Source organism: Leptidea sinapis, chromosome 23, assembly GCF_905404315.1.
Source record: "Leptidea sinapis chromosome 23, ilLepSina1.1, whole genome shotgun sequence".
Lineage (NCBI taxonomy): Eukaryota > Metazoa > Arthropoda > Insecta > Lepidoptera > Pieridae > Leptidea > Leptidea sinapis.
This window is the reverse complement of record NC_066287.1, coordinates 11,055,837-11,082,882: the sequence shown is the minus strand read 5'-3', so window position 1 is coordinate 11,082,882 and position 27,046 is coordinate 11,055,837. Positions and strand designations below refer to the sequence as shown.

At 36.6% G+C, this 27,046-nt stretch overlaps 1 protein-coding gene across 14 annotated transcripts in view; it reads left to right on the top strand.

Moving 5' to 3' along the window:
- Positions 1–27,046, top strand: part of LOC126971093 (TLD domain-containing protein 2) — a 173,633-nt gene that overhangs the window by 101,835 nt on the left and 44,752 nt on the right. For 13 of the 14 annotated variants that reach the window (XM_050817228.1, XM_050817224.1, XM_050817223.1 and 10 more), the window contains 6 exons: positions 2,579–2,637; positions 4,278–4,413; positions 16,713–16,802; positions 21,746–21,849; positions 25,124–25,317; positions 25,879–25,951. In XM_050817228.1, coding sequence (XP_050673185.1) covers positions 2,579–2,637; positions 4,278–4,413; positions 16,713–16,802; positions 21,746–21,849; positions 25,124–25,317; positions 25,879–25,951 — 656 coding nt within the window. Of the gene's footprint in view, positions 1–2,578; positions 2,638–4,277; positions 4,414–16,349; positions 16,634–16,712; positions 16,803–21,745; positions 21,850–25,123; positions 25,318–25,878; positions 25,952–27,046 lie in introns of those variants that run through there. The other variant, XM_050817225.1, reaches the window with a different exon arrangement.

Here is a 27,046-nt window from a genome sequence, read left to right as displayed (position 1 = left end):
ATTGCCGTTATAAAACCATTGAAAAAACATACAGTCAGCGCGCGAGTTGGATGCAGTCTGATCTTGGGGTAAAGACACCTCCGCACACCTCCTACCTACAGTGTAGTGCTGCAACGTAGTCGTCGCTTACCGTGTTATCGAGTTAATATTAAAATTGCAATCTCGTGTTAATATTTTGATTTTAATAATGACTGATGCGAGTCCACCTGGTTCCGTTCCAGAAAAAGGAGATTTTTGTCATCGCCAAGCACGCGTGGCGAAAAATATTTTAAACATGTATGTTGAACAAAAGATTATTAGGTTAAAATGGTAAACTTTATTGTTTAAATTTATCGAAATTCATGATTATGGTCATCAATTATAATTAGGTCACATCACTATGGCATTCCTGAACTCTGCATTTAAGTCGCGCGTTATCTGTACATATGAATTGATTCGTGGCGGGCGAGGATTGAACCGGGGCATAGTGGTGAAATTAAACCTGTTCTATCTATTGTGGCACCGACACTTTTATTTGTATAAATAAATGCATAGTAGACAGCCGGTTGGAACAGCGAATTAATTCTGACGGGTAATCATTGGATCGCAAATTCTATTTCCGCCGAAGGTGCGATAGAATTAGGAACGAAATTTTCGTATCGTCTGGAAAGTTTAGAATTTCTCGCTCAATTCTGTACTCACTGGTGCCCAAATGTAATTTTTTATTTTAACTTCTAAAACCTTTCACAGTAATTCATACACTCATAGGTGCTTATGGTAAGAGAAATATATTATTGCGTTGCAGCTCCATCCCGTGTTAAATTGTAGCAAAATGCATTGTTTTCAAACAACCTCAGTGTTTGAATATCACTTTTCATTGTAATCGGATGAACAGTGTGTGGCGCCATCTAATGGCGTAAGTATAGGAATAGGTTAGAAATCAACTACAAGTAAAACCACTCTGATATAGAAAATTCCTTTTCAACCCATCAAGAGCCAATAACTCACGGAAGCTGAATTTGAAAAAAACCTACTAGGAACTCATGAGAAAACAAATAATTATTTCACTATTTTTTTAAATAAATAGAGTCTCACGCCCCGTGGTACGCATCGTCCGCCATTGCCATTTCCTACGTGTTCATTAATATGTTATGTCCATAATTTTAGGGCAAAACTTTTGAATAGTTTATTATATTATCATATCATCAAGTTATTTTCATTACATACTAAGTTAAGTTATATAATTATCTTGTTTTTTTTTTTTTTTAAATATTAGTTTGAAGTTTTTAAAATATAACAATTTTCGTCAATTTCCTATAGAGTTTACTTAAACCGTGTATTGTTTGACACGAGAGTGAATGACCTACAAAGGCTGTGTAAACAGTGATGGCTGCGGCCGACATCATAATTTGTCTTGCTCCAGATTAACACCCAAGTTTCACGGACACAACCCGTGTGTGTGTTGTGTGATTAATTATTCGTTTGACAGCTCTGTTGTAACTTGTGTTACCCACGTAACGGTTGTAGGTAACGAAGGGAGATATATCATGCAATCAGTCCCGTATTAAGTAAGCGCAGGGCCCGTACCAAATTCTATCCTTAAGAGAAAAACTTAAAGAAATAAACATTTTGACTGTTGCTTCTCAATATATTCTTGATAATGTTCTATATGTTCATAAACACATTGAAGAATTTGATAGAAACTGTGACAATCATAGTGTTAACACGAGGAATAAACATAAACTTGTTATGCCTACTACTCGGCTAAGTCGAGTTAGTAAGTCTTTTGTGGGGCGACTTATATGCTTTTACAACAAGATCCAAGAAAATGTTCAAAACATAAGTTTTCAAAAAAATTTTTAAAAAACGTGTGTGTGGTAAAGGTTACTATAACATAAATGACTTACTTAATGATACCACAGATTGGGAATGGAGCGACCGCCCTCGGGCTATTAAATAATAAGTTTAATTGTACAATATTACTTTGTAAACATATTTTTGGTGGAAAAAATAACCCGCTTTGTTGCGCCCGTTCTCAGGTCCGAGGCAAATTCAATATGTGGTATATTGAAAATCTTAAATTAATTCACTCAAAATATTACACTCAGGCAGAGATAGTGGCTTTAAATATGAACCCCCCAACCCCCCGAACGGGGCCCCTAACAACTGTTATTCTTACTACTTGGTTAATACGGCACTGAATGCAATACAAGAATTACTCTTAGACATATTAATATTATAATAAAATTGGAAGTAAGTTAAACCTGTCCTTCGATTCGGAGAAATAATGATTCTCTCGAAATGTTTCAGTATAATAAGGTTGGTTGATAGATTGAGCGTTTACATCTTACTTTATGTCCAGCAAACACTAATTCAAATATTTTTATAACTATCACCCATTCGTGCATTAATGCCTCAAACCTGAGAAGAACGGACGTAAGAAACTCAGAAGTGAGATTTTTTAAATAAAATTTATAATTTAATAGCCGGCTATTAGGCTAACGTTAATCTCTCTTTTTTCGAATACAAATTTTTTGTAAGCTTAATTTTTATCGCTCTTAAAACCTTCTAGTAATTTTTATTTTTTCTTCTTTTACAGATGAAGATGACCAGGCGAAGAGATTGCCGCCTCCTACTATTAAAACTATGAATTATACGGTGAGGAAACGATTATTTTTATAAGACATTATTTATGTTTATATAAGAGGGGGCAAATAGGTAGGAGACTCGCGTGATGGGAGATGATGAGGCAAGTTGCCGGCTGGGAGTATGAATTTAAATAATCCTCTTTCTCAGAGACAAATTAAATCAAATCAATCCGATAGGAACCTGTATACATAGTTCCAAGATAGTTCTGACAATAATGACCTGCCCCTTAAAGGCATAAAAAGCATTTATTTTCTCAAAATTGATTCCTTTAGAATTCTTTTTGATGTCATTTCTAATATACTAGATACTACTACCGCTTCGGAAACAAATGGCGCTCTGAGAGAGAAGAAGCGGCGCAAGAAACTCTCCCAGCATTCTTTTTTTGCGCTCTTTTTAATAAAAATATACAATATTGTACTTTCATTGCTGTTGCTATAAAATAATCATAATCTAGGTCCAGGCTGTCCGATCACTAAGATATTCAGCTCTGTCTGCCTCATTCGTTTGTGTTTAGTTTGACCGCTCTCAGTAAAGTGTCAAGGAGTGGGATAGGTCTTCTTGGACAGAACTATCTATAACTATTTTAAATATCACAATTCAGATCGGTCGGTATTTTAACCATCAGTCGTTAGAAAATACAAATAATGAAAAAGAGTTAACCGTTCGAGTACCGCCTCGTTATAAAATTATGTTTGCTTTGTTCAACTCTCAGGTTGTGGCTTCATCTACAGTATCTACTTTACAGTTGATAACCTGCTCAACCCCAATATTTGCATATTTGGAAATTGACTTCAGATGTCGCTCTTGTAAATGTAAACAATTTGTTATGTTTTTAAAGTGATAACCCTCACTTCTAGGATGCTTACACAAATAAAATTTAAAAAACAAAATTTTATGAACGATGCTGGATGCCACAAGCTGAGTGTTGAACAAAGCAAACAGAATTTTATAACGAGGCGGTACTCGAACGGTTAGCTCAGTGGTTTAGAGCACCGGCACGGAACGCCGGAGGTCGTGGGTACGTATCCCGCATCGTTCATAAAATGTTGTTTTTCAAATTTTATTTGTGTATTAATCCTAGAAGTGAGGGTTATCACTTTAAAAACATAACAAATTGTTTATGAAAAAGACGTATTAATTAATTTAAACAAAAAAAAACATTAAAAAATTGATCAGTTGTATTTCAGAGGATTAAAAAATAAATGTTCTTCATTTTACTGCTTTATTATACTAAAATAAAATTTGGTCCAAACTAATAACCTAACCTAAAACTAAAACCTAAAATTTTACGCCTTTCAGATTGTTTTAAAACCTAATAGTTTCAGTTGCGTTTGTTTATTTTTTAAATTCGCACACCACTTCATTCAATAGGCATTTCAAAAATGAAAATATCTTCAAACAATCTTGCCATTTTAAGCTACATTTTATATCTTTAAAAACTTACATTATATATTCATGAAAGGTATAAAAAGGCATTTATTTTCTCAAAATTGATTCCTTTAGAATTCTTTTTGATGTCATTTCTAATATAATAGACACTACTACCGCGTCTGCGCCTCGCATGTAATCTACCTAAAACTTTCCAAATGAGAGATATATGTAGTATTTAGTTAGTTGAATAATGTGTAAGCGTGACATGACGTGTGCAGGTACGTGACCGTGACACGCTGCCTGCGCTGGCGGCCCGCTTCGACACCACACCCTCGGAGCTCACCAAGCTGAACCGCCTCGCCACGCAGTTCATCTTCCCTGGCCAGAACCTGCTCGTGCCGGACAAGAGAAAGGGTAATTTTTTTTTACTTTTAAATCAAATCAAAATCACATTATACATGTAGGTCAAGGAAATGACACTTATGAATGTAAAAAAATTTAATTTCTTTATAAATTTACCACCACTTCGGAATAGGTTATGCTTTAATGAGTAGGAGTGGGAAGAAACTCATTGCAATAAATAAAGGTATTTGCGAAACAGAGTTTCTGGTAACAGTATCATTACTATCGTCTTTTCACGAGCATGACGCATGTGCAATAGCCAACCATCGCTTCCCTCGACCATATTTTAGGGAAAGGCCTAGGTATGACCGTCCCACGTCGCCGCCACAAGCAGTGACATTTAAGCGAGCATGACGAAATCTGTCACGAGAACTCAACCAAATAAAATAGTTTTATGAAGCCAAGTAATTATTTAATTCCAGTTAAAAGGTTATACAAGTCGATTAAGTTTTTAACGCTTCACTCTGAAATAAGCCTTTCAAAGAATCCTTTAGAGCTTCTGGTATGTCTGGTTTCTCTATGTTTTACAAATTAAACTAGTTAGATTAACTAAATGGAAACGGTATTTTTATCTTAACAATAACTCAAACTCTTAAAGCCCGTCAAATCATAGGTTTGGGATCGGTGTTTTCTAGCATGACGTTCTAGCTCGGTTAATTTCGCCAGAGTCAAAAGGAGTGTACGAATTTATCAATAGAATAGAGGTACACCAGTCCATAAGTTCCTCTCGCTAGGTGAAGAAAGAAGAAGAATTCAAACTTTTCTCTATCAAACGACTCGGCAATGGAAAAAACCGCTTTAAATCGGTTTATTTAACAATACCTTTATAATGAACTTGAACTTAAAGAGAGATAATGAACTTGAAGACCAAAAAACAAGTTCGCGGTCAACGGTTAGAATTTTTTCGGTAGCCTGGCTCTAATTAGTAGTAAGTAAGTAAATAACATCAAAAAGAATTCTAAATGAATCAATTTTGAGAAAATATATGCCTTTTAATTAAAAAATATAATAACAAAATATTTTTATTATTTAGTAATACAGTTGATAATTTAATGTTGCTTTTGTAATGTTATATATTAAGGAAGTATTTAAAGGTTATGTTATTTTAGTAACAGCAAGTATGTTAGAGTGTGATTAGTGAACTAATCGCATTTATAACGCCTAACAATATGTTAATAGCTAAAGTGACCTCTCGCGTTACATGACATTGTGCTGCTTAGAATACAATAAAAAAATATTGATAGTAAACCATCAATCACCTTACAAGAAATAATACAACAGAATAAATAATAATGGTTTTATTTATAATACTATCGGAGGCTTAGAAAGTCGTTGAGATACGGTTGTTAAAAATTGTATTCATAATATAGACAATATAATTAGACTTTTTTCAAATCATTAGAAATAATTTCAAAAATTCAAATTTGTTACGTTTTCTGCGTTGAAGAGTTTCAGTGATTATATTATGTAAAAACCAATAGTGGCAAATTCCAAAATAGACATATATCTTCTAACATTTAAAAACAACTTCGTTTAAGAAAACCGATTTCAAAAACTGTAAAGTAAAAATTAACTTAATAATAATCCTATCCCGCTCAAAGACCCGCGTGGCGAGTGTAGGTACTTACCTGCTCCTGCTCCGAACTAGCGAGAGGAACATTTGGCTTGGCACTGACTTCAAATCTTACCACTGGACTCTGGTTAATATTAGGGGTTAAAGAATGAAATTGCCGATTTGTTTCACTGCTAGTTTTCCTATCATTGTTCGGAGTTCGGCACAGTAGACATCTGCCGTTATTGCTTGACCAGATCGGAGATAGCTATAGTGAATAACACCATGTACCACCATGAGACGAACAAACAGTTACCATTGCATTTTTCGTTTACGGTTATCGTAAAGAATCCACTTTTCATCGCATGTCATAATTCGATTCAATATTACTTCACATATGTATCGATTCAACAAGGCAACAGAAGTTTCTACACGCGTTTCTATCTGCTGATCATGAGGCACCCATTTTTCATATTTTTTTATTTGATTGATTTGACGCTAATGAGTCAATATTGTTGGTAAGGTAACGTTAAATCATGCCGCTAATTCTTGGACAGTTTGGCTCGGATCGGCTTCCACCATCTCTTTCAATTCATTGTTTGGGCGGCGGTCTTCCACGTGGTTTGTTCTTCAAGTCAAAGTTTCCATCACGAAAGCGTTTAAACCAAAATCGTACCATACGTTCATTAGCAGTCTCCGCTCCAAACGCAACATTGATATTGCGAGCTGTTTCTGCCGCGTTAGTTCAGCGTCGGAACTCGTATTCAAAAATCACTCGAATTTTCCAAGTATCCATCTTTCTAGTTTAAGCTGAATAAAAAACCAACTGAAAGTCGATAATCGAATGTTGCACATTTTTTAAAAGAAGAACTACATAGGTACCATGTGAAAAAGTTACACTCAAAATCTAACACAATGAAGGTTCTATGTCAATTCGAAGTACCTATTACAATAAAACGGCAATTTCATACTTTAACTCATATTATTTTATAATGTAATATATAAAATTCTCATGTGGCGGTGTTTGTAGTTAAACTCCTTCGAAACGGCTTGACCGATTCTCATGAAATTTTGAGTGCATATTGGGTAGGTCTGAGAATCGGACAACATCTATTTTTCATCCCCCTGAATGTTAAGGGTGGTCCACGCTAATTTTTTTGAATTTTTTTTTGAAATTTGTTTGATTATGAGTCAGTTTTAATAAATACATACAAATTCAAATTTTCACCTATGTACGATCAACAGTTACTTTTGTATCGCGATTTTAATATCGGCAATACTATGGCAATCGGCTGACCCAGCAAACGTTTTGCTGGGTCAGCTAATAATATCTACATAATAAACCTACATTAAAACTCCTAAAAAAGCCGTACACAACCAATAATTATATCATCGTAAAAGTACGGGGCCTTAGAATATTCTTAAATAGGAATCATGAAAATCAGATGATAAATCGCAGCGTAATCGGTGTACATACTTAAAAAAAAACCGATCGAGTTCAGAACCTCTTCCTTTTTGAAGTCGGTCAAAAATATTTCAAAAGTATATATATATATATAGTGTTAACTCTCAAACGGCCATAAAACTTAACTAACTTATAAAATATTTCATTAAAGATATTATTACATCTCTAACGCCTGTGAGTTGTCGATGAGATTCTTGCTATCGCGGATATTGCTTGTAATTGTGAAAGCCATTTTCTACTACCTATTCACTCTGTTGTTAATGATTGCCATTATGTTGACTTACTCTAGTTATTAGTAAAATATAATAATTATATTAGCCTTTATTTTTATTAAGCCGTATATGATATAGTCTTAGATAAATTTTTAAGGTCTAGATAGAGCCTAAAAATAGGCTAGGTTTAGTAGTTTAGTGTGTGTGTCAAGCTACGAATTACACTCGCAATTCGTATCTCACTTTGTTTTAGTCTGTTCGAGATGCTTAAAATAGAGGCTAACAGTTCACCGCTATTTTTTTTTGACGTGTTCACAGTCTATCTAGAGGTATAAATTATCTAATTTAAATTAAAAACATTAATAGGAAATGTATTACTTAAGAGCTGATAAAAAATAATCTGTGATGCTTTGCCTTCATCAACAATATTACTTATTACAACTCTGTACCATATTTTATGTACACATCTGTGACATAGTTTTAATTAGATAAGGAGTAATAAAAAACAAGTCTTAAATATTATCAGCTAATGTTTTAGGCTCAGAAAGAGGTATTGACCCTTCTTTATTAATAACACCGTTTTATAACCGAGTTATTATTTAGTATGGCAATGATTGATACGGCTCCATTAAAAGACGCGCGCGGTGTAACCATAATGTTAAGTTGCGTTTGCGCAATCTTAAAACAAGCATAACATTGTGAAGCCGAAATAATCTGCAAGTTGACTAAAACTGCGTTTGTATTTATTCATCGATAGCAAACGCTTCTTCTCTTTAAAGTAGTAGTGTGTCTTCTATCGCATTTATTACGGGCAGTGTTCTCCTACTCGGTACAAACAAAAAATTTTGATAAGAAATTTCGTATAATACAGAACAGTACAGCATAATACGCCATTTTAGGCTTGTCCCTGCAACTTAAGACATGTTTTCATACATATCTTAAGGCGAAGGGTAGACAGAAAACACGCAAACAAGGTGTTTTTAGACAAGTTCTGTGGTAGAATATGGCATTTGGAGCTATACACACTACTTTATCCTGTTACACATACCCTTAAGTCTTACTTGTAGGTTGCTAATGCTTGCTGTTGGTTAAACTTAACACTCCAGAACTATTATGGACTACCTGTTTTCTTTGCAGTTAAACAAGTTTTTTCTCGGCATGATGCATTTGTTTAGTATACTACTCTCATAAAAGTTGTTTTTATAGCTTTTACTTTTTTGTGTAGGTACATTTATTCAGATTAGTAATCAATAATGAGGATTGTAAGCAATTAAACTGTTTGCGCCTGTTAAAATGTTACATTTTCGACGCAAGAATTTTAAAATATTGCCTTTGTTACATAGGAGCCGTGAACTCATATCGCTCAAGGTCGCCTGCATTTAGTGTCGCCTTAACGCTTCATACGATCCGTCACCCGTTTAATACACCTAACACTCCAACAACAGAAGAACAGGAGCCCCTGATTCTGCAGGGTTTCGTGAATATTCTTCCATTGATGGCAAAGTGGCATCCTACGAAAATCAATCAATTGAAGATCTTATTGAGAATGTGAATAACACACAAAAAGGAGCCCCAAGTGATAATGATAAAGACGAAAGAGGTTTTAACTCCAATTACGTCAATTTCCCATGAATTATCAGCTGTTAGTGATTCAAGACGCCTTGCAGCTTCTTTAAATGAAAGCAAAGAAGCACTGCATAAGGTATATTATGTTGAAAATCTTGTAATTGCTAATGCAACAAAATATTTCTGTCCAACCAAAATAGATGATTACTTTAAATAACGCAATTAAAATTACACTATGTATTTAATTTAATATATAAATGTATAATTTAATACCTACATATACGATATTAGAGCATAATATTATAAAGTACATTTTTAGGGTTCCGTAGCCAAATTGCAAAAAAAGGGAACCATTATAGATTCGTTATGTCTGTCTTTCCGAGTATGTCACAGCCAGTTTCTTCCAAAACCATAACTATACTGTTGAAGCTTGGTAAGTAGATGTACTCTGTGAATCGCATTACCATTTTCACACAAAAAAGAAAAACAGACAATAAATTTTGGGGGTTCGCCATACTTAGAACTGAAACTCAAAAAACTTTTTTCATCAAACCCACACGTATCTTGTGGGAAGGTCTTCAAAAATGATATTGAGGTTTCAAGTATCAATTTTTTTCTAAACTGAATTGTTTGCGCGAGAGACAATTCCAAAGTGGTAAAATGTGTCTCCCTTTGTAACATCTAAAATAAGAGAATGATAAAACTAAAAAAAAAACTATAGTAAGTATTTTTTTAAATACGTATCGATGATGAGAGCTCATTTGCACTGTATGATTTTGAGCAAAGATTTTTTGTCTTTTCCAATTAAATTATCTAATATTATTTTCTTTTCTATATAACTTTTATAATATGTTACTTGCTGCTCCGTAATCCTTCATGGGCGAGTCCGACTTTGCTGCTTTATTTCCCTACCCCGCTTTCTCGCTTGACGGCCGTTCCCTATATACTATCTACAGATAGAGATAAATTACTACCTTCTACTCACAGTAATTAGCTGTCAATAATCTGAAGCTGTCCCAATATACCCGATATGTCATTCTTATTGCCTTATATTGGGACGCGTAATTACAATTTCCATACAAACTTTATATCGCTGGTAAACTATACGTCGTCCCATTGACAGACAGCGTGTATGGATAAGGTGAGTTGCCGTCGATAAGTTTATTGGGGCAGAAAAGTCAACGATAGTTACGATTTTTATCTCAAGTAAGAGATAGACCGATTATTGGGAACGGCCGTAAGACGCGTTGTTGGTTGGGACCCTGTGAAATCGTCTTAGGTGGGTTTTACTGATGCATTTGTTTAGGTGAAGCGATGCGTACCGGTTACCAGTTTGTTTTATATATTTTTATGAATATAGATTTAAATAATATGTTATATCATGTATTATTAAACTCATTATAAAGTTCTAGACGTGTGGTAGGACCACACTCCGTTTTCTTTTATTATTGTTTTACGTGACCCAGATTAAAACCACCGACGCCGGATCGATCCAATGATTAGCGATTGTCAATACGTTTGGTTCTCAGTGAAGCGTGGCCGGCTGTGGCTATTGTGAAGCCAATTTGCGTAATTAACCTTCTGCGGCGATCTATTGCAAGCTGCTGGTACTGTTGCTGTAAGTCAGCTTTGTTTGAAATATAAATGAATATCATGAACTACGAGTCCGCTCCCTGCTTCGTGGAGTCTATAATAATAAAACTAATAGTTTTGGCTGTACTAGAGGGATTTGAATGAATTAATAGTATATTGTGATACAATTGAGCTAAGTTGCTCATTATACATGAGGCTGTGGGTTGCAGTAATCGTTAATCAGCCGAGTGTCCAGTGATCAATGTGCTCACGAGTTTCATACACACTTTTTCAACACACTTGCGAGGAAAAAACAAACACGTATATTGTATAAGTCGAAAACAAAACTTAATAAACCCTGCGGGACATGAACCCGCGTCCTCTCGCGTTCCGGGCGAGCGCTCTTTCCAACTGAGCGAACCGTACGAGTGACGTATCGTCATAAAATCTTGTATGCTTTGTTCAACTCTCAGGTTGTGGCTTCATCTACAGGATCTACTTTACAGTTGATAACCTGCTCAACCTCAATATTTGCTTATTAGGAAATTGACTTTAGATGTTGCTCTTGCAAAATGCAAAATCTAAACAATTTATTATGTTTTTATAAAATTTAATTTGTGTAATTAATCCCAGAAGTGACGGTTACCACTTTAAAAACATAACAAATTGTATAAATCGTTTTATTATCAAAACAATAATTGGTGAATGTACAATTATCAAAACCATATTGGACTGTTTAATGGCAATTTCAGTTTGTGTTACATTGGTACTTGCCACTTCTTTAGTACCTTCATACTCTTTCTTTTGTAAATATCGAAGACAAAGGTAAATCATACAAACTACTGGAAGGTAAAGGTACCAAATAACTGATGATACGAGATGTACATGGTTGTGTCTCGGGGCAAATCTTTTTTGCCTTTTGGCCCCTCTATCATTTGTTCACCTTCTGTGCGAAAAATTGACATTTTTACAATTATTAAGTACCACACAGCAACAAATGCGATACAAACAAAATATGAAAATTATGGGAATGGTATCCAATTTTTTTTCCCAATTTTTTTTTGCAAGCGCCAAGGTAAGATATCAGGTCATATTATATATAGCCATACAGCATACATCAAAATTATAATTTGACTGATAAAATGCATATATTTTATAACAAACTAACTCCGGTCTAGCATTATTCATCCTATATTTTATCCTTAAACAACCGTTTCCGAACTGCCTTATCCGCGTACCCTAACGTAATGGTTAGCCTGCGGTCACGAAACTAGCGATAGGGACCCGGCCGGCGTGACCCGAGGCGTTCAAACGGTGATATATCGTGGCCACGTAACAGTTATAGCTCTCTTTAATAAACAATTCAACACTATTGTTTGGAGCCAGCGTCGAGGTCAAACTAATTTGTTCCTGTCGCTTCCACATCGCTTCTGAAAGTGCATCGTCTTCGCCCCGCTCCGCTGTGGTCTGTTTCGTACACGCTCTGCTAATTGCTGTTATTATTTTGCTTACATCGCCGCTACTCCATTCCCGCCATCCCTTATCGCCAATTTCGTGGTCCTAGACTTAGTAACACCCAATATCTATACTATTTTTTTTATAAAAAAATAAGGGACGAAACGAGCAGGACGTTCAGCTGATGGTAATTGATGCGCACTGCCCATTTCAATGCAGTGCCGCTCAGGATTCTTGAAAAACCCAAAAATTCTGAGCGACACTACTACTTCGCTCATCACCTTGAGACATAAGATGTCAATTCTCATTTGCCCAGTATTTTCACTAGCTACGGCGCCCTTTGAGCCGAAACACAGTAATGCTTACACATTACTGATTCACCGTAAAAATTGGCGCCGTTGTGGTACCCATAATCTAGCCGGCATCCGGTGCTAAGAGGCTTCCCACTGGTAAAATGAGTGATATGGCTAACCAGCACTTGTATTCAATGTTGTGCCAAGATATTGATCTTTATAATATTTCAAAAGATCTAGGATCGATGGATTAAATAAAAATATAGTAACTTTATTTATTAACACTGCTATACTTCACGGACCGCGAACTCACTACATTCACCCTGATGAAGGACCTCCGAATGGTCCGAAACTAGTCGGTACCAACTCGAACAAACCGTGTTGATGAATAAAATAAAAATATAGATTTAACATTATCTAAACTCTAAAGGATGAAATCGGCAATCTCCATCTGAAAATAAAAAGTTAACTATCTATATATTAAAAATGGTTACAGCTTACAATAAAGGTGCGATTAATAATTATCATAAAAAACTTAATTAAACACTCGTTAAACGTTAAATTTTAATTAGCCTGACATCCACTTGCGGTTACTCAACGTTTTGCGATGATAAATAATAATTATAAACACGCCGTTATGGTCAACGCTAACAAGCTCTTAATACTCGTGTAGGTCACGGACGCACTGCGAAACTCAAAATTATTTATTGTATCAACTCGATTCTTAACATTTAAGATCAACTCGGAGTAATCAACTGGCAGGAGAAGGTGTCATGCGCGCTCACTGAAAAATTAAAAGTGTCAGATAGAAAGGTACCATATACTAACAATATACTAGATAGTATATACGCGCACGAGAGAGAACATCTCTCACACAGATACAATTTACTACTTTTTACTCTGAATCCAAATTTGGACGAGGTAGAGCATTTTATTCATCGCACTTTACTGGAGTACACTGAAGAAGGGTCGAAAATACTTGGTACAAATGGTAATAAATTTCCACTTATTTTGGCTGGCGATTTCAACATCAACTTCGCTGATAAAAAATCAGAGCGGTTGACAACTTTTCTTTCGAAAATATTGAATTTGAAAATGAACAATGATCCACAACAAAATATGGGACCACCATTGACGCTGCATTTTCCAGATATTTAGAAGATATCAAGTCTGAAACTTATGTTTCTTATTTCAGTTACCATAAACCTATAGTTTCATTGATAAATATTCCTGAATAACCTTCATGCATTGTAAGATAATAAAAATATTTTGAACAATATTAACTTCTCATTTATTTAATAAAGGAAAAACAATGTTTACTTATCGGTCACCACGCTCAAAAAGTGTAACTTGAATTAATATCAAAGAAATAAAAATATTGCATAAATAAAATAAATAAATAATTATAATTGCATAAGTTGATAAAAAATGCTATGCAATAGCTTTACCGCGGCAGTCCCCGAGTGCCACACGTCTTTTTTTTCTAGTGATGGAGTCAGTTGGTCGTGTAAACAAGTGCGATGAAATAATAATAAAGAACAAGCTGCCAGAACCTATAGGTGTTGATTACTTGACAGTTCTTTACTTAGGTGACCTGATCATTTATTTATAATTATTAATATACATAACAGGGCTTTGAATACTTTAATATGAATTAAGTATAAAATTTATATTATCATCTTAGGAACTGAAACTACGAGGGGAGGTCAAAAAGTTCGCGGAATGACTGGGAAAAAAGATGAAATGATACATTATGTTATTTTTCCTTTTCAATATATTCCCCCTTAACACGAATACATTTTTGGGATCTGGCATATAACTTATTAATACCGTCGAAAAAATAGGTTTTGTCTTGGGCGTCAAAATACGCCGAAATCGCCGACTTGACTTCATCATCGTCTCTAAATTTTTTTCCACGCAGCTCTTTCTTCATCTTTGGGAATAAATAAAAATCGCTAGGGGCCAGGTCTGGACTGTAGGGTGGATGGCGTAGTTGTTCAAAACCGCATCGATGAATGGCAGCCGTCGCAACATGACTCGTGTGAACGGGCGCGTTGTCGTGCAAAAGGAGTACACCTTTTGTCAGTTTTCCTCTTCTTTTTTCTTTAATAGCTTCTTTTAATCGGTCCAATAGGGAAGCGTAGTACTCTCCCGTTATAGAAACACCACGTTCTTTATAATCGATCAAAAGAATACCTTCAGTATCCCAAAAAATAGTCGCCATGATCTTTCCGGCCGATTGCGACACTTTAAATTTTTTTGGGGGTGGTGTGCCTTTTTTGTGCCACTGCATCGACTCCTGCTTTGACTCAGGCTCATAGTGGTGAACCCAAGTTTCATCACCGGTTACAATTCGGGCCATAATTTCTTCCCTAACTTCTCCACAGCGGTCCAAATACTCGCGGGAACAGTTGACGCGCTCACGTTTTTGCAGCGGCGTGAGCATTCTCGGGACCCACCTTGAACACACTTTACTCATGCCAAGATGTTGATGAAGAATATTTAAAATTGTGGTTTCTGATACTCCAACTGATGCTGCAAGTTGTTTCTTCTTCAACCTTCCGTCTTCCAATACAAGTTTTTCAACTTTTTCAATGATTTCCGGCGTAGTGGCCTCAATGGGCCGTCCAGGTCGAGGATCATCTTCAATTGACTCCCTTCCTTGCTTGAAAAGGCCGTGCCATTTGTAAATCATGGTTTTACCAGGAGCAGAGTCTCCGTAAACAGCTAACATCTCTTGCAAAATAGTTTGAGGCGTTTTTCCTTGTTTGGTGAGGAACTTTACGACGGCGCGATGTTCAATTTTCTCCATAGTGGCTAGTTTGTTCCCGATTTACTTGTTCACTCGTTTGTAACTCGAAAGCTAATGACCCAATTAGGCTAGAAATTGGCATATATAGTAATTATGAGTTACTCAAGTAGCGGCTACCTGGAGGAGCGACCTCACCCCCGCCAACCCCGCCATTCCGCGAACTTTTTGACCGCCCCTCGTACTTTGAAAATCTATTAATAAGATGTGGCTAACGAGTGCTATCTTAAAATTACATTTTTATTTATTTTTCTCACACACTTTTTCTGCGTGCGATTTGCTGCTGTAAAGAAAACTCCTCATCTGATAAATTTGTTCCGTATTTCACGCATATCGCCTCTCCTTTTTGTGTCATACTCATTGAAGACTATGAACCATTACGTAACCGCAATTAGTAATTGCTTATGAAACCTTTCTTATAGAACGATTATGGGGCCATTACACCAATGATATATTGTGGATCAAACCAATATCAGTGTAAACCACTAGCGATTTTTACATATTGAATCTGAAACGTGCTATATTTACTACTACTACTCCACCTATGGGTGGTCGTAATACGGGTATAGTTATATTCTGAGGGATTTTGTTCTTTTACAAAATTTACTTCAACACATAAAATACTCATTTAATACAAAAATAAATAAACGTTTTATGCGGCATATAACGGTCGTATCTTTTTTTTTATGTTAACTTATAAGATCCAAATTTTTAAACGCCGGCAACGCTCTTGTGATTCCTCTGGTGTTGCAAGAGAATGTGGGCGGCGGTGATCAGTTAACACCAGGTGACCCGTACGCTCGTTTGTCCTCCTATTCCATAAAAAAAAGATTGATTTTTCACAGGCTCAAGAGACTAGACCTGAGTATATCGTTCCTTTTGACGTACATTGCCCTAAATAATTGAGTAAAATGTCACGATTACAAAATTGGCGCTTATCGCATTAACGATAAAGCGGCAAGCGGTAAAAATTGTCGAAACAATGAAAGAATTAGATAAAATAGTTTCAGTTGTGTCTCTGAACGCGTTCAGCCTTCGCGTGTGACGCGCTCCGAACATTAGTTACACCATTAGTTATTATTATTTGTTCGATAAACGAACGGTCTAGTGTTTACTAGAGTCACGGCTACCAGGCTGTCAGCACGCGCCTGTCGTGTTTACAACGTCACAATTACGAATAACCGGTGTCCTACATTCACAGTTCCCAACCCAACAGTTCCAATAAATACAATCATCTGATATAAACTATGTGAGATAGTGATCATCGAATCATGTTGAATTATTATTTGCTGCGGCGCTGGTACAACGGTGCGTGCTTTCCACGTTGGTCGTGTGTGTGTCTGTGTTTGTACAGGTGTAGTAATGTTGTGCGATTGTGTGTCTTCAGATGGCGACAAGGAATCTGATGGAAGGTCGGAGAGCGGCGATAATACTTCGGAGTCGACCCAGGGCGGCAACGAGCCGGCACAAGAGAAAGGTAACCCTAGCTCTTAAAATCAAGATTAACAGTCTAACAGGACGTTCATCTGATGGTTATTTATACGCCCTGCCCATTACTATGTAGTGCCGCTCAGGATTCTAGAAAAACCCAAAAATTCTGAGCGGCACTACAATTGATACAAGTCTCATTTGCCAAATAATTTCACTAACTACGGCGCCCTTCAGACCGAAACAATAATGTTTACACATTACCTACTGCTTCACGACGGAAAAAGGTGCCGTTGTGGTACCCATAATCTAGGCGGCATCCTGTGCAAAGAAGCCTGGTAAATCTATCTCTATATTCCATTTCTACAACGATTTGTACAAAATTTTATCGAACAGGTTATGCTTATTACTTTAGTGTGCATGACAGCTACGTCTTCCACTCGCGATACGTCTGTCACTTTGTTTTAGTATGAGTGCGTTGCTGATAATAGAGGGTAACAGTTCGCCGCTATTTTTTTGACATGTTCACAGTTGTGACACTCTAAATTCATCTATATCAGTATAAATATTGTTTTATTAAATTACACTAAATATAATAACGCCATCTGTTGTCTAAATTATGGAGTATTAAAAAATAGTTGAAAATCTAAAAATAATTTGGATTAATGAAGAATCCTGAGGGGCAAAACACTGTAAGGGACTTTCATGGAATTGAAGGCCAAACATGTAATTTACCAGCACTGCCTATACTTATAAGACCAGAGAAATCACATGAGGAACCCTAGAATGTCTTATCTGCCTAGAAACCCCGTTTAATATTTCATAGGGCCGGTAAGTGCTCTATCTTAAAACTGAATTGTATGCATCCAATGTACGATATTTTATATTAATACAATTTTTTGCTAATGACTTTTAATGAAATATTTTATATTAGAAACACTTTTAACTTTGAATACGATTCATTTAATATTGGATACATCACCTTACAAACTAATTTGTGTTGGATATTACAGCCATTGTAAAATACTCTATAGATTGAACAGAGTGGAGTTCAGTTTCTTGTATATTCTTCTCACGAGCTCTACTTTTTCCGAACATATAACAGATTCAGTAATTTAAAAGAAATATTTACAGTGACGATTCATTTGGTTTAAGCCTAATTCAGTAATGTTTATGTCACACATCTTACCTAATTAGTTAGCTGGCATGTCCACACTCCAAGACCATCCGGGACGGTCCTATTAACCAATTCTTCCAGAGAAAAGCAAGTTTAGGTTAGGCGCAAAAGTTTGAGCCGTAGACTCTCACCACAGAGCCCCCGGTTAGATCCTCGCCCGCCATGTACCAATGTGTTTTCGGTTGTCGAGTTCCTATGTACGTTTATTGGACGTTTAACAACGTGGGCTACGCTCTCGTGATTCCTCTGGTGTTACAAGAAAGTATAGGCCTCTAGCAAGCTTACAAGTGTAAGACTGATGGTCGCTCAGGGGGCAATGGAGAGGGCTATGCTCGGAGTTTCCTTGCGAGAATGAATCACGAATGAGGAGATCCGTAGGAGATCCAAACTCACCGACATTGCGTCGTTGCGATAGCTCGACGGACAAATGGTCTTTGGGACAGCAAAGGCCTAGAATAGCGACCACGTCCCGGAAGTTGAAGTAGGTAGGCCGCCACAAAATGCACCGACAATTTGGTCAATATCGCCGGAATAGGTTGAGCGAGGGCCGCGCAGGACCGATCGTCATGGCGATCTTTGGGGGAGGCCTTTGTCCAGTGGACAGCGGTCGTAGACATCTTCCGGCTGAGATGATGATATATGTAAATCATTATATTCTAGTCTGATGATAAAATAATAATGTGTACCTATACATGCTCTATACCGCAGGAAACACAAGTTTAATTTTTGTATATTTCTTAAACACTGCTTCTCCCGGTAACTCTTGTCAGCACGACGATTCAAAAGTTCTCGCATAATGAGTCTAATTGTTTAAGACCAAGAAGGTCAGGTATGGATCTTGCCATTGTCTAATTATTACGTAAAGAGCTAGCGATAATAATTTATGGAAAGTTTAGTCACTAACGCGATTGTTAATTAATTTTGATGTTATTGCGGTCTCGGTACCTCGTCAGTTTTTTTCCATATAGTAATTAATAGCACAGGTTCGGCCGTTTAATAGTAGGATATTACGATACAAGTGAGCTAAGTTGCTCTTTACACACTAGGCTGTGGGTGCAGCCCGAGCCGCAGGCGAGGGCATAAAACAGCCGAGTGTCTAGTGAGTAAATTGCTCACGAGTTTCATACACACTTATTCAATACACTTGCGAGGAATAAGAAACATTGCATAAATCGTTCAAACAAAATATGAAAATTATGGGATTTTTTTTTTTGATCGCGCCAAATGTATGGTGGTTGATTACATATTGCAATTACTTCAAACTTATATTTTGAGTGATACAATGCATATATTTAATAACAAATTATTAATTTGATAATAAATAATGTTTTTTCGTCTTATTTAGGGTCACATTTATTTATTCCAAAAATGTAAATGAATTTTCAGCGGCAATAAAACCTCTTTGTTGTTACAAAAAAAACTATATTACCCGGTTATAATGAAATATGTTTAGTCTCATATAATTTGCAGTTAAGTACGAACTTAACTTTGTAGGGATATTTTTATTATGCACGCGTGTATTATAATTCGCTTTATGGCCTGTAATAACGAAATAATAAGGCTCACTTTACGAGCAAGTATATTGAAAAAAAATATTGCAATGCTTTTGAAAAACATTTACCTATAAGCACTTGCCAGTATAAAAATACCAATATATGTATGGATCATGCGTCAGTCGGAAGCGTTGTAAGCATAATCTCCAAAGCCGCGATTCAATAAAAAAGTAAGCCAAAAAAATACAATATGTAATTAAAATGAAATGTTTCAATATCATTATTATCATCATCATCATCATCAACCGGAAGATTGTCCATTGCTAGACAAAGGCCTCCCCAAAGATTTCCACGACGATCGGTCCTGCGCTGCCCTCATCCATCATATTCCAGCGATCTTAACCAGATCGTCGGTCCATCTTGTGGGCGCCCACCAAAACTGCGTCTTCCGGTACGTGGTCACCATTCGTGCCATCTATCCGTCGGACTATGTGCCCTGCCCACTGCCATTTCAGTTTTGCAATCATTTGGGCTATGTTTCAATATACAAAGGGGAAATATAAAAGGCATTTATTTTCTCAAAATTGATTCCTTTAGAATTCTGTTTGATGTCATTTCTAATATACTAGATACTTCTACCGCTTCGGAAACAAATGGCGCTCTGAGAGAGAAGAAGCGGCGCAAGAATCTCTCCCAGCATTCTTTTTTTGCGCTCTTTTCAATAAAAATATACAATATTGTACAGTAATTTCTATCGCTATAAAATAATCATAATCTAGTCCCAGGCTGTTCGATCTCTTAGATATTTAGCTGTGGAATAATAGGATTTACGACAGAGCCATTTTTTTATAAAACATTCAAATTTATTTATAGATAATGCCTGAATAGTGGCTGGGACATCTTATGAAGCCTACTAGAACTAGTTATAGGTAATCCCGTATTTCTAGTGTTATAATAATGAAAATCACTATTAAGAGCAAAAAGGTGACGATTATTGTGAACGTATACGTTGCGCTGATAATGATGCTATTTAGCATTGCGTAATTATTCCGCACTGGATATTATGATGACGAGCGAACGAAACAGTCGCAGTGTTTGTTTGCAAATAAATACGGTGATATTGGCTGTTGTACCTGTCGTGGAACGTTATCGCTACGCTACAAGGACAAACTTATCGGCCACCTATTGTTTTATTGGTGCCCGCGGTTTATGGGGAAATTGCGACAGTTTGACACGATTCAATACTTACCTACATTCATTATTTAACGTATCTAGAAACAAATTAATGTTACAAATGGCAGACGAAAGGAAAAATTAAGGAATTTGCTAGAAACTGCGACAATCATAATATTAACAAACAAACACAATCTTGTTATGCCGACTACTCGGTTGAGTCGAGTTAGTATTTTATTGGGCGATGTATAGGCTTTTACAACATGATACCAGAAAATGTACAAAATACATGTGTTACGAAATTTAAAAGAATTGTTAAAAAACGTTCGTGTGGTGAAGGATATTATAACATTAATGATTTTCATAATGATATCACAGACTGGGAATGAAGCGAACACCCTCAGACTATTTAATTATAAAATTCTATTGTATGATATTACATTGTAATCCATATTCAAATAGCGCCAGTTCACGAACATGACGTATGGACCAGCAATATATCCATATCATTATACTTATGTTCTGAATCTCTACATTATGAAATGTCGTTAATGCAGCTGTTTGTCACAACTGTCTGACTGACGATAGTAAACACTTCTTTAGAGATAGAGATATTTTATTAATAACATTTTAATTTAATAATATAATAATAATAATAATATAATATTTAATTTATTTATTTATATCTATACTAATTTATTTACATTATTTTAGGCTGAGATCTATAGATCGTACTTAGACTTTGCTCAGAGTTTACTCACGTAAAACTCAGCCGAGTATAAGCTCAGCATAATCTTTGATTTCGTTTTAATAATCATTAGATGGCTGAAATTATGCTGATCTTACGCTAAGGCATCCCAATGCAAAAGTCAAGCTTTTTTTATGCGAGACGAGCAGGACGTTCAGCTGATGGTAATTGATACGCCCTGCCCATTACAATGTAGTGCCGCTCACGAAAAACGTTCACGTTCTTGAAAATCCCGAAAATTCTGATCGGCACTACAATTGCGCTCGTCTCCTTGCGACATAAGATGTTAAGTCTCGTTTTATCACACTCAGCTAAGTTTTACGTAAGTAAAGTCTAAATACGCTCTAATACTCTAAGGCTTACAATAAACCTGTTTATTCATAAAAATCATATTGTTGTAGAAATACTGGACAGCTTGCGGCCCGTGTCGCCCGAGGCTCCGGCCAGCAACAGCGCTCCGCAGCGGTTCCTCAAGATCAACGTGCGTCACATCACTGACGGACAGGTAAACAGATTTCTATATATTATGGGCCAGCCACACTATGCTGCTCTACCCGCGCAATTAATAGAAAGAAAAAAAAGAAAAACATGTATTTCACAAAACACTCGCAAGATACATTTAATAGAATAAGATAAAAGTACAAATAAACCGAAAAGGATCGTATTTAAGTAGTAATTGATTTAATAATGGAGAGTTCCTGTGCAGTGCAGGAAATGGGTCACCGACTCAGGATTATCTGTGACACGGTCTTGGCTATGAAACAGCACTGATTTTACAATTGATTTGAGTTTTCTTTAGTGTTAATTCCGCTTTGGCGAGACAACACGTCCTGAGGATGCCTCGTGTAGAGGCGAAACACGTGTCGAATTGTTTAAAGACAAATATTGGCGGAATTAACACTAAAGAAAACTCAAATCATTTGTATAATTATGAATTGCCGCGAAGTAACGCCTACATCAATAAAAAAAGGACTGCTTTTTTTTTGGTGGCGCCCGTTTAACTCTGGAGATACGTATATAATGCAATAATGTATATACATAAATACATATGATGACCCATATAGCCGAATGGTGAGTGACCCTGAGTACTAAGCTGGAGGTCCCGGGTTGGAATCCCAGTAGGTGCAATTATTTATATGATGAATATAGATGTTTGTTTCCGAGTCATGGATGTTTATATGTATTTATGTATGTTTATATATATTAAATATATCGTTGTCTTGTAACCATAGTACAGGCCATGCCTAGTTTGGGGCAAGATAATTTGTGTAAATATTTTGTGTCTATATTATTATTATTATATAATGATCGATACTAAAACTATACTCAATAAATGAAATATATAGCGACAAGCACATATATTATAGTCTTAGACCTTCAAAAAAGCGCGTACCTTCCTTAAAGGCCGGCAACGCTCTTGTGATTCCTCTGGTGTTGCATGAGAATGTGGGTGGCGGTGATCACATAACACCAGGTGACCCGTACGCTCGTTTGTCCTCCTATTCCATAAAAAAATCTATAATACTGGATTACAGCTATATTTTCATCACCAATACCAAGTGGATCTTGTTTTTGTCGGAATTTTACACTTTTTGACGGTTCGTAATTCACGTAGAGGAGGTGGAATGCATTGTCGCGAAAACTTCTGTTTGTTCAATTCTTTTGACTCACGCTCAAAAAACCGAATAAATAGGTAGCGGTGGACATGACCAGTAATGTTGCACTACGTCTCTGCCGTCATTCCTCGCTGCTTCGGCTGACGAGCAGGTGGCTTGCATGATAGAAAATGTGAATTATCTGCCGATAGACATCCACATTACCTGATGTCGAATTTGGCCGGTCTTTGAAGTGGAAGTGTCGTCTAAGCTGAAAGGTTTCTTTATCGTATCGGTTCAGCAATACAGGAGCTTGCAAATGATTGACCACACAGTTTAAATCCCTAGTAAAGCGTAGATGTCTTAGCTGTAAATTAGTCTGTGAAAGACTGTAATTTTTGGAAATATACCACATTTTATTCGCAGAAATTACGTTTAATGCTTATTTGTGTGGCATGAATCGTGATGTATGCGATAACCTAAAATAATAAACATGGTTTTAGGGCCATTATTTTTACATAATAGCCAATCGCTACCGCAGCAGTTATGTATAGCTGTTAGCAATAATCATACCGGTAATTAAAATGCTAAGTGCCACGAGTGTTATTAATACAAATACATATAAATGTATATTCTTAAACAATTAACTCCTATTTTGAGCTCGAAATATCATGTTTATTTGTATGCCATAAATAGCTCTAGGAAGGTTTTACCGCGTTAATGGATTCCCAATCTATAAATAGTAGTAAATACATATAAACAAAGTCATTTAAAGAGAATAGACTAACAATAACTCTGTCGCTAAGCTGTTTCCTTGACCCGCGCAGCGGTCAAGTGACCTCTACTGACAAAGTAACGTTCTATGTGCGTTCAGTTGGCATTCAGACACAGAACGTGCAACTGGCGACGAAACGTGACATAAATGCCGAATTTATCCGTTTTGTGGTGTAAAAATAGAACAATAGTTGAATCTTCTACCGCATTTATCACGGGGAGTGCTCAGAGGAGCTGTTCGGGTTGAATCCAGCGGCCGAATTCCACCATCGGACATTACGTGCAAAGTACCATCCGCATCACGTAGACGTCTGGCATTCCACAACCGCGCGTTTTCTTCGAAATTTCTTGCCTCGCACAGCCACTTTGTGGAATCAACTACCGGCAGCGGTCTTCCCGAACAGATACGACTTAGGGACCTTCAAGAAAAAAGCATACTCCCACCTTAAAGGCCGGCAACGCATTTCTTGACACACCTGTTGTTGCGGATGTCCATGGGCGGTTGCCTCACCTCTCCCCATCCCATGAGCCTCTTGCCCGTTTGCCCCCTCTCATATAAAAAAAAAAAAAAACTAAAGCTCACTGTAAAATTACTTATCAGTGGTTTATTGACTAATTGACTTAGTTTACAAATTAATATAAATATGAAAACAACAAAATTATCATAGAGCTTAATAGTTTAGTATATAATAGAACTGTAGAATCATACGGCTTTTGGCGTGAAGTGATGTGATTGGTTAATTGTGATCGCGTCATGGACGCCACGCCCATATACTCTGTAAAAAGTGGTTGACGCGAACTGAATAGTAATAGTTCGTATTGTCGTGCTATTCTTTTTATATGTGTTTAAATATGCATGCGATAGATGGCTGCGAATTTCTTATCAGTTCATCGCCCTTTACTGATGTAGCTTCATGACGTTCACGAAGTGTTTTTGCAATATGCTTTTTTTTGGATTTTATGGCCTGGTTATTGCAATATGCTGTGTTATTGTCACTTCCTGTGGTAATGAATATATTTCTGTTATATTCTTTAAGATCAGGCCTGTCTTCCAGGGTGGTAACGAGAATACGCTACTGACCTACTCCTTTCTTCAATTTCCTGATTCTTTAATACAGCTCTTATTCATGGCACTCGTGACATGGCCACATTTTAGTATATCCTAGACCTGATCATAGTTTGCACGGCCTTGTAGACTTTTTTTTATAAACGAGGAGGACCAAAATACGTGAACTCCACCGCCCCGCCTATTTTAATTCAACACCAGAATAATTTCAGCAGCGCCGGCTTTAAGATGAGGTTAAGCCCATTTTAAGGTCTGTCTTTCTGGAAACACATTCAACAGCTTGATTAGATGTGAATAAGAAGAAAGGCATATACTCCTGTTTCATAGAAAATTCAAATTTGCAGGGCGTGGTGTCGGGAGTCCTGCTGGTGACCCCGAATGCGGTGATGTTCGACCCGAACGTGTCGGACACCCTGGTGATGGAGCACGGGCCCGAGTCGTACGGCGTCATCGCGCCCATGGAGTACGTCGTGAACGCGGCCATCTTCTACGACATCGCACACATGCGCACACACGGCCCCGACCACCAAGCGCACAAGTGAGTCTATCGCCGAACAAAATTGCATTTCTTTGTTTTCTCAAGTGTATACGGTATTCTCTACAAAGAATCCTATTTCGGCGCCTATTTCTGCAGTGAAGCAGTAATGTGTAAACATTACTATGTTTTGGTCTGAAGGGCGCCGTAGCTAGTGAAATTATTGCGCAAATGAGACTTAATATCTATCGTGTCAAGGTGACGAGCGCAACTGTAGTGCCGCTCAGAATTTTTGGGTTTTTCAAAAATCCTGAGCGGCACTGCATTGTAATGGGCATGGCATATCAATTACCATCAGCTGAACGTCCTTCTCGTCTCGTCCTTTATTTTAATAAAAAAAAAAACCTGCCATTGAAAAATGTAAATGTGTTTATCGAAAAGGAGGACAAACGAGCGTACGGTTCACCTGGTGTTAAGTGATCACCGCCGCCCACGTTCTCTTGCAGGTGATCACTTAATTTCAGGTGACCCTTACGCTCGTTTGTCCTCCTTCATAAAAAGATATGATGTTAATTTATGTTTCATTTAAATCGTTATGTTAATGTAACGGGTGATTTGTTTCAGAGTGGAGGCAGCTGAGATATATTACATGAATAAATCTGAACACTCACCCGGCAAGGACTCACTTCTAGTCAAAGTATGTGTTTATTCACTTTTTTTTTGTTTGTGTGGGTTAGCTAACGTTTGCTCCCCGTACTATGCGACTCTTGTATCTATTGTATCTTTTTCCCGACGATGCCAAAGCATCTTATCCAGACCCACTATTCCGTATTTACGTAAATGTAATAATTACAATGAACTTTTTTCGAATGTTGACACGCATGATTGCATTAAAAATATATAGAAAAAAGAAATAATTAATATATTAACGAATAAAGTAGATACGAAATAAGTTACTTTAGCAGTATAAAATGAATACATACATATACACACGCACATACACACACTACACACATACATAAACACAATAACCGATAATATCATCATGATATCGTAAATATATATTACATTCGCTTTTATACGTATAATATGGTTTTTATATTGATTTAAACTACATATATTATGTTTAAGTAAGTTAAGTTGAATATTGTTCCAAAGTGTATTTTTTTGTTTATACCTATAGAGACCTGTAATTGGCTGTAATAACTACACTATTTTAAGACTTTTTTGTAACAATAATGGTGTTGGTCTTTGGACTTCGAAATAGGATATAATGTCACTTATTGAAAGTGAACAACCACCCATTCCAAAAGGTATGCCTCAGACCTGAGAAGAATGGGGCTCAACAAACTCAGTTGGCTTCTTTTAAAACAAATATCTTTACAATGTAAAATTGTACAATAAAATGAATTATTTAATAGGCTGTGGGCGGTCGCTCCATTCCCAATCTGTGGTATCACTAAGAAAGTCATTTATGTTATAGTAACCCTTCCCACACAAACGTTTTTAACAATTCTAATAAATATGAGAGCTACCTAATCTTGCAGAAAAAAACATAGTAAGGTGTTTATTTATTGAATTAGGCGTTATTTTGGGAAATCCATAATTATTTAAATGTTTGTGAGCCTTCTTGAGTGTAAGTTCCGCTAAGATTCGTGTTAAACCAATTATACACGTGTTTAGCCTCTACCCGAGACATCCTCAGGATTGACTCGCCAAATTCTGGCACGAGACTAGTTAGGTGTTGTTTGCTAGTATGTTCACTCGTATTTTAAAGTGGAATGAAACCAGG